The sequence below is a fragment of the Clarias gariepinus genome, chromosome 22 (genome assembly GCF_024256425.1).
Source record: "Clarias gariepinus isolate MV-2021 ecotype Netherlands chromosome 22, CGAR_prim_01v2, whole genome shotgun sequence".
Taxonomy (NCBI): domain Eukaryota; kingdom Metazoa; phylum Chordata; class Actinopteri; order Siluriformes; family Clariidae; genus Clarias; species Clarias gariepinus.
In genome coordinates, this window is record NC_071121.1 from 10,873,261 (window position 1) to 10,887,564 (window position 14,304).

Sequence of the window (14,304 nt, forward strand, 5' to 3'; positions counted from 1 at the left end):
AGTATATATTCTAACACTGTGAAGGGCATATTTAATAGTCGAAGCACGTTAAAAATATCCAAAAATAAATATATGACATTTGTATTTGAAATTTGAAAACACCTACCATCAAATACAAGGTTGTATTACATACAGTGACCATGACTAATGTGCAATAAATAATAATGTCACATATAATAAACACACATTTCTAATAAAACATACATATATGGAGATATTATTTGGGTATTAAATATGGAGTTATTTTTTTGGATACATAAATCTGTGGGAAGGTAAAAGGAGTGGCATGCCTGGTCCAAAAGAGTAAAATATAAAAATGCATAGCAAAGAGAAAGATCTCAGCTTCTTAGTGGCATGTGTAGATTTAGTGTAGCATTTAGAACCCATCATTTAACCTTGTTAAACAAGTATAGAGTGCTTTCAGGTAACATGTCACATAATAATGTGACAATATAAATTCATTAAGCATAGTCGGCATCATGTACTGTATGTAAGTATGTATGTAGCGGTAAAGTACGTATGTAGGTATGCAGGGATGCATATTTTTATTAGGGTCGGGACTTGATAAAAAAAATAATCTAATTAATTAGAGGCTTTGTAATTAATTAATCGAAATTAATCGCATTTTATTCGCACATAAATATTTGACCTGAGAACAGTGAGAAGTAAGTTTTTTCATATGGATTTTTAGTATACCATTGAATAATGACATAATACATAAGCTTAAGCAACAAAATATTGTTTATTTTTGTTTAACCAAGTCCAACAGACCAGTGCAATATTGCCATTAAGTGTAGCAATAGAATACGAATGCGAATTCCTTGTTGCATAGCTTGCACACAACCATGCTCTTATCGATGCTTCCATCCATTCGTTTTTTATAACAAAATTTCCCATCCACAGGGCCAACCAAAGCGGTCTCATCAGCTTCTTTGTCCATGTTCACTGTGGTTTGTTTTTGTCTAAACGCTAGTTGGTGCTTCAGTATAATCGGTCCGCCGAAACTCATCCAGTGAGAAACGTTCCGCGGTGCAAAAATAAGTGCGATTAAAATGCGTTAAAAAATTTAACGCGTTATTTTTATGTAATGAATTAATCTAAATTAACGCGTTAAAGTCCCGGCCCGAATTTTTATGCATATGCTTGATTATTATTTGGTTAGGATATACAGTATATAAAATATTATATTACCATGTCTTCTACCTTTTTTTATTAACCAATTTCAGAATTTTTGTGGAAAATTTATCTTGCTGTAGAATACTACAAATTTAAATGTTCAATTAGAAAAAATGGCTAGAAAGCTAAATTTCGCCCAAAACATGTTGGTAGCTGTATGGATATGCTAAATTACCCCTAGCTGAATAGAAAGAATATCACTGATATCATGTGAAGAATAATCATGTTTTCATGTAAGTGCTTTGATGGTGAAATTGTGATAACTGACTTTAATTCTGTGTTTTTATTTCCAGATTTTGTCAGCTGAGGCATTTATCGTGTCGTGTGTACATTGCTTTTCATGAAAGGGATAAAAGCAAAAAGACAATAGTTAGGTTAAATGGTGCAAGTAAAATCTAATGTGGCGCAGTAGTGAACTATGTACATCCACCATGTAAATGTTTTTAGCAGGCAATACAAGCAATCAGTGATTGCATGGTGCAAGCACAATTGTTAAAAAAATATATAATAATAAACAAGTGACCCACAAAGAGGCTACCCTAACTTTTCTAAAAACTGAGGAAAGAACACAAACAGGAGCCAGCCTTATGCTTAACATCTTGCTGATATACAGTATAAGCACATGTACATCAAAGCAGGTCTTCAGCATGTTATCAGAGGTTTATGGAGAGCCACAAAAGGATTGTTGAAGGAAAATGCAAGACTTAGAGCTGTGAGTCTGCACCCAGTATATTGTGTTCATGACCATACTTTTCTGCATTTTGCCGGAACCCCGCTGAGATCTCGTCGAACGTCCGGCCCTTAGTCTCAGGCACCTTGAAGTAGGTGAAGACGAAGAAGATGAGCAACAACACGGTGAAGATGATGAAGACATACGGGCCTGTCAGTTGCTAAACACAAAAACATAAAACGGTAGAAAATCTTTAGTTCCGCAGTTTATAATTTACAGTACAGGTATAAAGAAACAGCACATTTACATATAAGCTGTCCTCTTCCCCTACCTCCACATACTGGAAGCACATTCCTACTATGAAATTGGCCGTCCAGTTGGAGAAACCGGCTACAGCAAAGGCAGCAGGCCGGGGACCTTGACTGAAGAGTTCAGCCACGATAAACCATGGAATAGGACCAGGTCCGATCTCAAAGAAAGCCACGAATATAAAGATGGCCACGATGCTGACATATGAAAGGGCTGGGACTTTTTCCTAGAAAGGAATGAATAAAAAATGATAAACAATGCATTCCTTAACAACAGAGGTTTTCTATCACCTTTTACTTGGGGAAGTTATTAACAAAATAGAAAAGTTTTAACCTTATAGAACAGAATATAGTGTTACATGAGTGTGTAGGAAAATAATCTTTGATGGGGCGATATGATGCAGCAGGACGTGAATGGAATAACAGTTACCATGTTTCTCACCAGGATACCAAACGATAATGTATTTCACTGAGCACAAAATATTAACCTTTGACATGTGACTTGCAGCCGGCACTATTGTCAGAGCTAAAGTTATAGAAAAATTTATATTGTAAACAGAATTGAGAACATAGCACTGTAGAATATGTAAAACAGTAATTAATCTATACTAATATAATGCATAAATTAACATATATTATTTCAGAATAGACTTTAAAATATACTTTAATTTATATGGACCAACCCCAGCATTGAGTAGTTAGTTTGGATAGCCTCGTTAATATTTAAAAATATATAAGAAGGAAAAAAAATAGTGAATCAAAAGTAGAGGAAATTAATATAATAACAGAAAAAGTCAAGAATGCACTCACAGTCAGTGCCATGGCAATGGTCATGCATACAGCGGACACAGCCATTCCCATCAGCCCAGTGAGGTGCAGAGACCTTCTTCCTGCTCTCTCCACAACAAACAGCTGTAGAAGTGTGAGACATCGCAGGAACATGAATGATTGTATGTGCATCTTCATACCACAGTTAAATAAGCTACGATGCCACACTGCAGTTTTCATTTGCAGTTAAATCACCGACTCAATTGTCCATGGGAAACTTTAGCGAGGTCTTGAGACCTAGAACTGCTAATGAAACTTACAGACACTACAGTGAATACAGTGTTCACAACTCCAGCACCAATGGTTGCATAAACTGGCTGGGCCACTCCTGCTTTCTTGAAAATGCTCGTAGAGTAGTAAAAAACCTAGAACATCAAAGGAAAAATCAACACGGTAAATAAAAGAGGTTATGTTCATCTCAGATAAGTGAAAGGGTAAGTCGGTTTAATTTTTTTTTTTTTTATCATTTTCCCTTAGTATTTACTGAAAGATAAGTTACAACTGATTTGGTAATTGCACCAAAGAAATGCTTTCTCTTATGCATTTATGCCTCTTATGCTCAGACAGTTTTTATGTCATATTTAAAATTTTTAACACATTTTGTCTTTTTTTGCTAAATAAAAATTCAGATTTTATTGTTAGATTCCATATATTGCAAACTCACAGCATTGATGCCGGAGAATTGTTGCGATAGCTGTAGCATGACCGCAACGAGAATTGGCTGACGGTACAGGGGAGACCGGAACAGCTCCATGATGGTCACTTTTTTCTCCCTCATCATCTGCCTGCTCTCCTCCTTCATCTCCTGGAGGTCCTCTCCAACATCCTCAGTGCCACGAAGCTTCTTTAAAACTACAAGAGCATTTCGAATTGTCATTTGTAACCAACCAAATTCACATTGTATTACATGCATGCTTTGTTGTGTTTGAATGATGGGTGCGTATGAGGCTTAAGGAGCCATCACCAGTCTTGGCTTTGTTCTCTTCGTTTTGATTGATAAGCAGGAACCGGGGGCTCTCAGGGCAGAAAGGGAGCAGGGCACACTGAATCAAGGCCGGTATAAAGGTGAAGCCAAGCAAGAAAGGCCACAGCGATGCGTTTCCCATAATGGACTCAATGCCAAAAATCTGCAGGAAATGACATGAAAGAATAAAAGAACCAGTGTATAGAGTAAAACTTCATGACTGCCAATGAGGAGCATACAGTCCAACAGTTAGTGGTTTAATGACAGATCTTTCACATTACCTGTGCCATCAGGATGCCTACGACAATACCCAGTTGATGAAGAGTGCCCAGTGCCCCACGTAAAGATGTTGGCGCAATTTCACCCACATACATGGGTACAAAGCCTGTAGACAGACCAGAGTAAAGACCCACAACAAGCCGACCAATGATCAGCATCTCCCAAGATGCGGCCAACTTAGAGAATCCCATTAAAGCTGCTGCTATAAAAGCCAGGATATTAGCCACAAGCATCGAGTTCCTCCTACAGAAAGACACAGGAGAGATGAGTACTGAACCAATTAAGCTGATATACCAGTGTGTAGAGCAGAGATCTTAGCTCACCTGCCCAGACGATTGACAAACAGTCCTACCGAGAAAGAGCCAAAAATACCCCCTACAGAAAAAATGGCGACAGAAACGGCCCAGAGACTGGTGAGGGAGTTTTGAGGAATGTGTTCTGAATACCGATTAAACCATGTCACATTGTAGAATTCCTCTATGATCTGCAAAGGAGAAAATCGGTGAGCAATCAGTTTATAATATATCTAAACAAGGGAGCTACTAGAATTAATGATACCTGAAATTAATAAGTTCTAACTGGCAGCTTTATTAGGAACACCTGTACACCTGCTTATTAACGCAATTATTCAATCCACCAATCTTGTGGCAGCATGAAACTCAAGCGTTTTAGTTCATTTTTGCATCACATCAGATTCGGGGAAATGTGACTTAACGTACAGCTGGTTGGAGGGGCTTAGCTGTTTACTGACTCATTACACCTGTACACCTGCTTATTAACGCAATTATTCAATCCACCAATCTTGTGGCAGCATGAAACTCAAGCGTTTTAGTTCATTTTTGCATCACATCAGATTCGGGGAAATGTGACTTAACGTACAGCTGGTTGGAGGGGCTTAGCTGTTTACTGACTCATTACAGTAATGGTGAGCAGAAAAAAATACATGGCGAATCTATACAAAACCAGAGCTTAAGCCCACATTTGAATTTACTTCTGTAAGTCAAAAACAGGAGTCTGGGGCTACAATGGGAATGGGTGTACCAAAACTGATAACTGGTGATCAAAAAATCTATCTTGAAATGTTTAGTTTTGTTGAACTAAAGCACTTAGGCTTTTACCCTGTGTCTGCATTGTGCCGCTGCCACACGATTGGCTGATTGGATAATCCATAAAAAGAACAACATAGAGGTTGTTCTATCTACAGTGAAAAATGCATTGATTGTATAACCTAGCCATTCAGTACATCCAGGAAGTCTTAATTTTACTTCATTTTACTGCCAGATTGCTAGACCTGGGAGCAATAGAAAAAGGTCACATGTCCTGATGAGTCCAGGCTGACCCTATTCCAGAACCATGTGTGCACCAGAATATGAAGCGGAGACACATGACCTTTTTCCATTTCTCCAAAATCCAATGTTTATCCTCTATAGAAATGTAAGCATTTTGTATTGATTAGTCTCATTTAAAAATGGTTTTTTTTTTCTGTGAATTCTCAAAGAATTGTGCGTGTGTGAATGATTTTACTTTCACTGTTCAACATAACTGTGATTTCTGCTTTAAATATTCTTATGACCGCAAGTGTTAAAGTTATTTTCATTCATGTTTTTCCGACCACATTTCTTCCACAAAGTTAACTATTCTTCCAGGTTTTCATAATTTGTGGGGGATTTGTAACTCAATTCCACTCATATTAAGCCTCCTTAGTTGTTTTCTTTGCTTAATGCAGGTCATCAATTGAGGTCAAAATATCATGTTTCCTCCGAACCACGTGACGCCAGCCAAGCGCATCTTTCCGAACTGCTCGCCCACGCACCGTTGGGGGCGGCGTAACGCACTCGGAGGGCAGCGCTATCCTCTCCTTCCGCGTGCATGAGCTCACAGACGCCCCTGATAATAGCCATTATTATTCTTAAAATGTACTGCAAGGCCCTGTAGGTAAATTGTATGTAGTGCGTATGTAGTGGATTTTAATATATATTTTTAAATTAGATCAATGAACAGTATGTCAATTTTTAAACATACTGTCCATTGATCTAATTAGAAAATAATTAATTTAAACAGCTGTTGGTCTGGTTTAAAGCATCAGGAAAGCATCAGCTTTATCTTTGAGTCAGCAGAGGGAGTCAGACTCCACACTAACCAAACATGGTGACTACGTATTTGTGCTGCAGTAATGAAAGACATGATAATACAGCGAGTCTTACATTATTATAAGACTAAGCCGTTCCAGAGCTGATTTGTTCTGTTAAGAGAGATTAAGTAGAGAATTTGGTTTATTGTGCTACTGAACAGAGTCAGGACTGTTATTCAAATAATTTTTCTCCGTCCTGCTCTGCGTAACCTTCGGCTGGAATTCACAAGTCTCAGAAGGACATTCTGAATTTTATCTAATACCTTTGTACTGATAAAGTGCCATCTTTGCCTTTGAATTAAAATAATGGTTGCCTAAATTAGATCCAAACATGCTGTTTGGTGTACTACTACATGCCGACTTGCTTACAGTATATGTTATTTGTTTTTATCTTCTTCATAGGGGAATTAGATAATAAAACGCCATCCCGAAGCCATAAAATAAATTTAAAATATTGGGAAATTGCCTGTGGCATGTTCATAAAATATTATCTGTATAATAGGCTGATCTTAGAAAACCGTAGTGAAATATTACGAACTTCAAAAGCTCATTTCTTTTGGCAATAACATTCCAGCTAAAGCTCATGATCGTGCCATTCTTTTAACAGGAAATTATAACCCAGCCTACACCAGAGGGCATAGCTTTGGTCCTAGAAGATCCCCTCAATGACACCTGATTCACCATGTTCAGTAGACATGTTTAAGCAGAAAAGTATCCAAAAGATTAATGATTGAAACATGCAAATAGTTTTAAAAAAGTTATCCTTTTTCATCCTTTTCTGGCCACATTTTAAGGATACATCTATTTTGGGATTGTACAGCACTTTGGTCAGCTAAGATGTGTTAAATGTGCTTTAAAAATAAATTAGACTTCTTAAAAAAAATTATTAAGATTCATAAGAAAACTTAAAATTGCATTGCAAAAGTGTTTATTATTATTATTATTATTATTTTTAATTTCTCCTATTGTTTCCTCAATGTGGTCAGCTGCCAATTTAACACCTATTATATAGAGCTCATCCATGATAATAGCAGCTATCAGCTGCAAAGGATGTGCTTCCTCCTTGCCATGTGTAGAAAGTGTGTTTCTGTTTAAAACATTTGAAGAAAACGGGCTGCGCTTACCGTCTGAGGTGCATTAATGACTCCCGTGTTGTAGCCGAACTGTAAGGAACCGATTACTGCTGTCCCAACAGCGACCATTAGCTGCAGCGTCACTTGCTAGGTACACACAGAAAAAAAAGTGCTTTTAATACAAATCACATGATCCTATTAAGCACTTTAAATCATTTCAAAGAGTTCCTCACAACAGGAGCCAAAACAGGAGCCTTTCTTTCAACAGTCATCTTCGTATATAACAAAGCAAATATCCACTGGATTGAGTGTAGTTAATCCCTCAACTGAATTTTCACTGGAAGCACTGAGGCATAATCCATGTATTAGCAGGAGTAAAGTAAAAGCAGTGTGGGAAAAATGTTGTGTCTGCATATGGATTTTATTTTTACTGACACATGCGCCAGACACATTTAAATTCAGAAAAGATAGTCAGTTCATTTTTTAACAAAACTCCCTTCCTTTTTTTTTTATTCCCCCCCTCCCACCCAAAAGACTAAATTTCTCCCTAATTTAGTCTTATCCAATTCCTCCCCGTCACTAGGGGGCTCCCACATTAAGGCTTCCACTACCATTCAGCCGGGAAGGCCGAAGACTATCACGTGTTTCCTCCGAACCACGTGATGCCAGCCAAGCGCATCTTTCCGAACTGCTCGCCCACACACCGTTGGGGGCGGCGTAACGCACTCGGAGGACAGCGCTATCCACTCCTTCCGCGTGCGTTAGGTCACAGACGCCCCTGATTGGCTGTAGAGCCGTGATTAATGTGGGAGCACCAAGTACCTCTCATCTCTCCCCTCTGAGAGAGCTCGGCCAATCAGCTCTCTCTAGAACAATCAATGAATCAAACCTGAAAGCACAAGGATAGAGAATATTTGTTCTGTAAAGCTGTCCTGATGGTGAATAATCCTAATTTTGGAAAATTTGGTGTTCACAGTCCGAAACAGCTCTGAGACAAAATAGTGTCCATTCAAGCGCACAGTAAACACCATGTAGCATTATCCTACACTGATGTCTTCCTAGACTGCCTTTTAACGAGGTCAGCTGACCCCGCTGCATCTTTTTAATTCCCCTCGCGATTTAAAGGATCAGTCATGCGAGAGTATAAAACACCAAACCTTTTATACTTTACATTGTATATTTGTGTCAGAGGTGTATAAGACCCACTTTGTCGGACTTACGAACATGCTCCGAACTGGTTTGTAAGTTGAGGACTTATTGTTTTATAGGTTAAAGTCTGACATATGTACATATAACATCAATGTAGGAGAATATACTTAAATATAATATATAAATGTGATTGTTTAGGAGGCTCATTCATAGCCTACCTTTAAACCTTCTTAGGACACTCATTGAACTTTCAAGGTTTCTTTCAACATGTTTTTTATTTTTTTTACTTTTTTTGGGCACTCTGGTCAGTCTTGCTTTCCAACTGTATAACATAATTATTCATCAACAAGGCTTTCTCTGTTAATGAGGCAAATCTGTGGCTCCCCAAGTTTAATCTTATTATTAGGATCTGGAGAACAGTTCAACTCAAACATGCACGTCCGCAGTAGCTGAAGCGAACAGTAATTACTGTCCCTGGCCTTATTCTCTCTGGCCTACATGGAATTACTCTCCCATTGGCCTGCAAACACAACCCTAAGCCTTTACATAACACATACAGTGCTGTTCCTGGTGCAATGTTTTGATGATGAGGGCTTAACACCCTCGAAGCAAGTAAACACAGATGTGTCCCTCTGGTCTGTTTTATTATCAAGATAGGAAATCTCTCAGTGGTGTTCTTCATGTTATCAATCTTTAGGGCAACATACAGTATACAGTATGTTTCAATAAAATGTGTGCATAATACACTATGTAAATTTATAAGCAAATATATAAGATGTTCCACATAACAGTCATCTTTTCAGTGTTAACAGAAAACTTTCTAATTTATTTATTTTCAAAACTGACACCATATAATTTGATGCCCTGGGAAGATCTTAACTTTTTTAATGCTTTTATTTTATCATACTATTTTCATGTACCATTTATTATTTTGGTAACATGTTGCATAGCATAGGATGTTTTGTTCCTTGCAAAATCATGTATAATTGCTTATAACTTGCCATAAGTACATTCATAATGCATTACAAAGCATAAGGATACAACTTCATAATAGCAACTTTGATACAGGTTTGTAATATATTTGCAACATTTTTGTATTGCAGTATATGATAAAGTGGCTATACTCTGTGCTCTCTATTTAAACTGCTTTATAATATTTGCCATAAATGAAAATGAATTTTATTTTAATATGGGTTATATAATGAATTACAATACGCTTTCACTCAAAAAAAATCATTAAATAATGGCAATTATATTACAGTAATATTAATGTTAGACAAACATAGCCTATATAAAAGTATATATAATACTGTCGCTACTGAAAGCATAAAACTATTTAGTATTGTTATGCCTAAAACAAGTAATCTTTCAAATACATTGTTATTTTAACCCAACAATTTAAAACAAAACCAGGGGCTCTTTTATTTACGATTAATGCAGTGCATTCATTTATAGGAGTAACATGTGGACTGAACCACAGACTCAACATATAGTCTATTATAGAAAGTCTACAGCAGTGGTATCCTTCAGAGCTGAGCAGCAGCCTTTTAATAGCGCTGTAATCTTGTTTTTGTCCACTTAAACCTGCTACTTATTCACACACACACACACACACACGCACGCACACAAACCTTACTCTGGACATGCAAATAGTGGACTAACTAAGGCTATTTTCCCCTGTGGTTCTCAACTGTCAATAAATCACAGATAATGTCCTTGTTGATGTTTTTACATGCGCTTTTGTTGGTTAAAAGAAGAAACTAAAGGCACACTAGCCCTTTAAATACCAAGTTGATCACAATATGGATTCTCTCTCAAAATATGGGAATAATGAAGTTATGTTACTAAATCTTTGATGAAGCTGACACAGTTTTGCCACGTGGCATGCAGTGACCTTAATACTTCAGAGACGATCACATGAAGAGGAACATTATAAGGTTATTTGTAATAACTGCTTATTATCAGGAAGGGTGAAGGGTCATACACACATACACACACGCACACACACAAAACGTACCACCTCCAAGGCTTTTCGGTCTCTCTGAGACTGACATATGCAGCCTTGAACTCTAGCACTGCTTTAACTGCTTTCTCCCCAAAACAATCTACCAGTCTAGAGTAACACACTTCTCCTGAGTTGTCCTTAAGGACACAGTGAGCTTAGATATTTCATTTGAATTGTCTTTATTTATTTTAGTCTGATTTGGACAAAAAATGTACTGTATAAATTGTAAACATCCATATGTCTGTCACTACTGATACCAGGATGTTACGGTATGGACAGTGTGTGTTATTACCAAACGGTTTGCCTAGTTTATTTAGAAAGTTACAAATAAAATGAAACAAACTGTAACTGAGTCATTAGATGGGTATAAATAGGCCAAATATTCATTAAAATGGGAGTATTGTCTCTTATAGCCTTTACATTTTATTATGTTTGTGCATATATAATATTTATCTGCAATAAATTGAGTTGATTTAATATATATGGTATATATAATATATATATATAACATATTCAAATATATGTATGATGTATTCTTTGTAAATATATGCATCACTAATATGAGACACATATTGTTTAATTTTATATTAGTTAATAATTTTGAACCCAAACAAATGATGTTAGTCTATCAGAAGAATATAAATAAAGGTTGTAGTAGGTAATAATAATAATAATAATAATAATAATAATGTTAACTTAATAAAAACATGATTTTTTACATTACAGACCAGTATTTACTTTATTACTATTTTACATTACTATTTATTATGTCAGTGAAATCTAGTTTGAATGATCAAAAGTATGTTCATGAAAATATGAAAAACTATTTAAGATTAAAAATTATTTAAAGATACAACATAAGAGGCTTCTTGTCTCTCTAATAATGTATTTAATGTAATGTCATATCATTTTAACCCGTATTTGTTTCTCAGGGAGGCAGTGAGTTTAGTTATGAATTAGTTATAAATATAGACACAAGGTGGTGGCTGTGAGGGTGTCAGTGCGGTCTCGGGGTGGCTGCATCACTTTACACTCAGAGAAATCTTACTATCAACCTACCTTCCTGTTCGAGTCCATAGTGAGGAGTTTATCAGGACAAATACAATCGATTCCTTTTCTGTCTCTTTTTTTTGTAAAAAAAAAAAAAAATCCTATAACTTTTTTAGTTCTTTAGGATAAAATAATCACAAAGCAACCAGCGCTCAAACTTTGAAAAAAAACACACACACACTAAAGAAATGCAGTAAAAAGTATCCGTTAATTATTTTCTTCCGGCATCATCATGAACTGTTTCTTCCTCTCTGAGGAGTTGCTTGTGAATAAAACAGTATGTTTACAGAGCTTTATTACTTTACGTTCAGCAGATCCGGTTATTAGACGGTAGTGATTGGATGGGAGGCGTGGCAACCAGCAGGAGTTGTGATTGGCTGCACGTACTCACTACAGGTGACGCCCGTATTTTTCTGTCGTGTCAGAGATAATCCAAGCTTGCCTCTCTCAATTAATGTGTATATACTGTATGCACACACACACACACACACACACACATAGAATACATATACATATTTGTATACAAAATTTTAATTAATATTTTTTACATTTAGTTATGTTAGTTAAAACAACAAGTCAGTTGTTATTTTAAAGTAATTTTAAATGTTATTTTAAGACATAAAGGTCAATTGTTCTGGAATAGTTTTTGCAAGAACAGTATTGTCAAGTGCATTTTCACATCCTAAGAAATTTAAAAGCCTCAATAACAGAAATAGGTAAAATAATATTTTTAAAGGAAATGCATTTTACCTGCTGGCATACTTTATCTTTAAAAAAAATTTTATATAAAAGAAATAATCTATATATAAAGAAAAAATTATCTAAACAACATATATATATGTATATATATCTTCTTTATATATAGATCATTTTTTAATATAAATGTTATTTATTTTTTAAGATAAAGTATGTATTTATCAAAAAAAGATTATATAAAAGAAATAATCAATATATAAAGAAACAAATATCTACATATATATATATATATATATATATATATATATATATATATATATATATATATATATATATATATATAATTTCTTTTATATAAATTTTATTTATTTTTCTAAGGTAAAGTAAATGCCTTTCCTTTAAAAAATATTATTTTACCTATTTCTGTTATTGAGGCAATTAAATTGATCATGCTACACTAGATCTCTATAATCATTTTTATGATACTATGCCGTTTCTTTACCAGTCTCTAATAATGCAACACTCACATTCTAAATTTAATCTCAGATCTCTTGCTACATGTTACAGCCACATAAAATAGGCCTATGAAATTCTTTTTAATAGTAAGATATACCATCAAGATAATTAAAGATCAAATTCTTTTCACTTCTTATAGACTCAAAATTAAACATCCATAATAGACAATACAATGCAGAAGCCTCAAAGGAAAGGTGTGAAACAAATTTCATTTCATTGGGATGTCACTGTGGACCATAGCTAGCTGGCAGTTTGATTGATTTTTCATTTGGGAACAGCCTAGTTAACAACATGGCATGTAAATAAACCCAAACTCTGTAGTGCACAGTCTATATGTGTGTTTTTAAGCATTGTATCTACAATCTTTAAGCAAACATAAAGCTAAATGTTCTAATTAAAAAAGAAAAAGTGTATAAGCATCCAATTAGTAAATGCATAATGTTGAAGATTGAAATAAGCTATATTTACAATTTATAATGAGCATCTATGAAGATGTTATTCACATAGTATCCTAATGGAACATCCTACACCTTTGTTCACTGGAGCAGGGAAGAATCCGGTGAAATTTTAAACATAAATAAAGAAGATTTTGTTCTTTTGTATGCTCCAGGAAAATGCGTATGTACCTTCACCAAACAAAAGTCAGAGGAAAGCCCTTTGATTCCGCATGATTAAATCAGTTTTCTTTGAAAGTCACTGTAAACAAAAACAGACCCTTATAAATCAAAGTCTGGGTGGACTGGGTTGGTGTTAGGATGCTGGTATTGTTCGATGATTCAAAGAACCAATGATTATTAAAAATAGATTTGCATTTTGGGTTATGAATTTTAAACTTCTTTCTAAAAAGTATATATTCCGTTAGAATAGGATCAATTGAATGTATTACCAGAGTAAATACTTTATTTTGTTTTAATTATACATTTTTGTAAGTATCTTGAACGCTAAATTAAATGAACTAGTTTTCATAAAGTTTATGCAAGCCTAACTTAGTCCATTAGTCTTCTTACTGCACCTTTTTTTTTTTTTTTATCATTTTACAGGAATGCATTTCTGAGCCCTTCAGACTTTATTGCTATCTGGGAGCCAGATACTGCGGAAATTAATTTTTGAGTATTTTCAATCCAACATGATCATATGAGACCCCAACATCTATTGAAATCACTAAAGAGACCTAAACATTCCATCCCACAATTCTTGAAACAAGAAAAAAAAAATATGGACCTGTTCTAGACGCAGTCACACACACAATAGATGTTTTTCTAGAATTGATATAACAATAAAAACATCCTGTGAATTCCCAGCAGAGCAGATGCGGCTCCTAATTTACAGTGTCAAACAAATACCTCTTCCTGAAAGCACTAACTATTTTTAAACTTATCAATGAATGCAATTACTTTGTCATAGCCTACATGTCAACGCCACCACCACAGTGCTTTTAACACTAAACAGACATAAAGGG

The 14,304-nt window shown here is 35.3% G+C and overlaps 1 protein-coding gene across 1 annotated transcript; it reads right to left on the minus strand.

The window, feature by feature from the left end:
* Positions 1-723: 723 nt before the first annotated feature.
* On the minus strand, positions 724-11,750 carry slc2a1a (solute carrier family 2 member 1a). Its single transcript, XM_053482583.1, has 10 exons — positions 11,643-11,750; positions 7,481-7,576; positions 4,549-4,709; positions 4,228-4,468; positions 3,947-4,109; positions 3,647-3,834; positions 3,243-3,347; positions 2,965-3,066; positions 2,178-2,381; positions 724-2,066 (listed from the first exon to the last, which is right to left on the minus strand). Exons 1-10 carry the CDS (start codon positions 11,658-11,660, stop codon positions 1,881-1,883), a joined length of 1,464 nt encoding a protein of 487 aa, XP_053338558.1. The 5' UTR covers positions 11,661-11,750; the 3' UTR covers positions 724-1,880.
* Positions 11,751-14,304: the final 2,554 nt, after the last annotated feature.

Coding starts and splice junctions, on each gene's coding strand:
- slc2a1a (XM_053482583.1), bottom strand. Junction 4,710..7,480: donor TCATTAATGCACCTCAGACG/GTAAGCGCAGCC, acceptor TCTCCTTTGCAG/ATCATAGAGGAATTCTACAA. Junction 3,835..3,946: donor AGAGAACAAAGCCAAGACTG/GTGATGGCTCCT, acceptor ATGCTCTTGTAG/TTTTAAAGAAGCTTCGTGGC.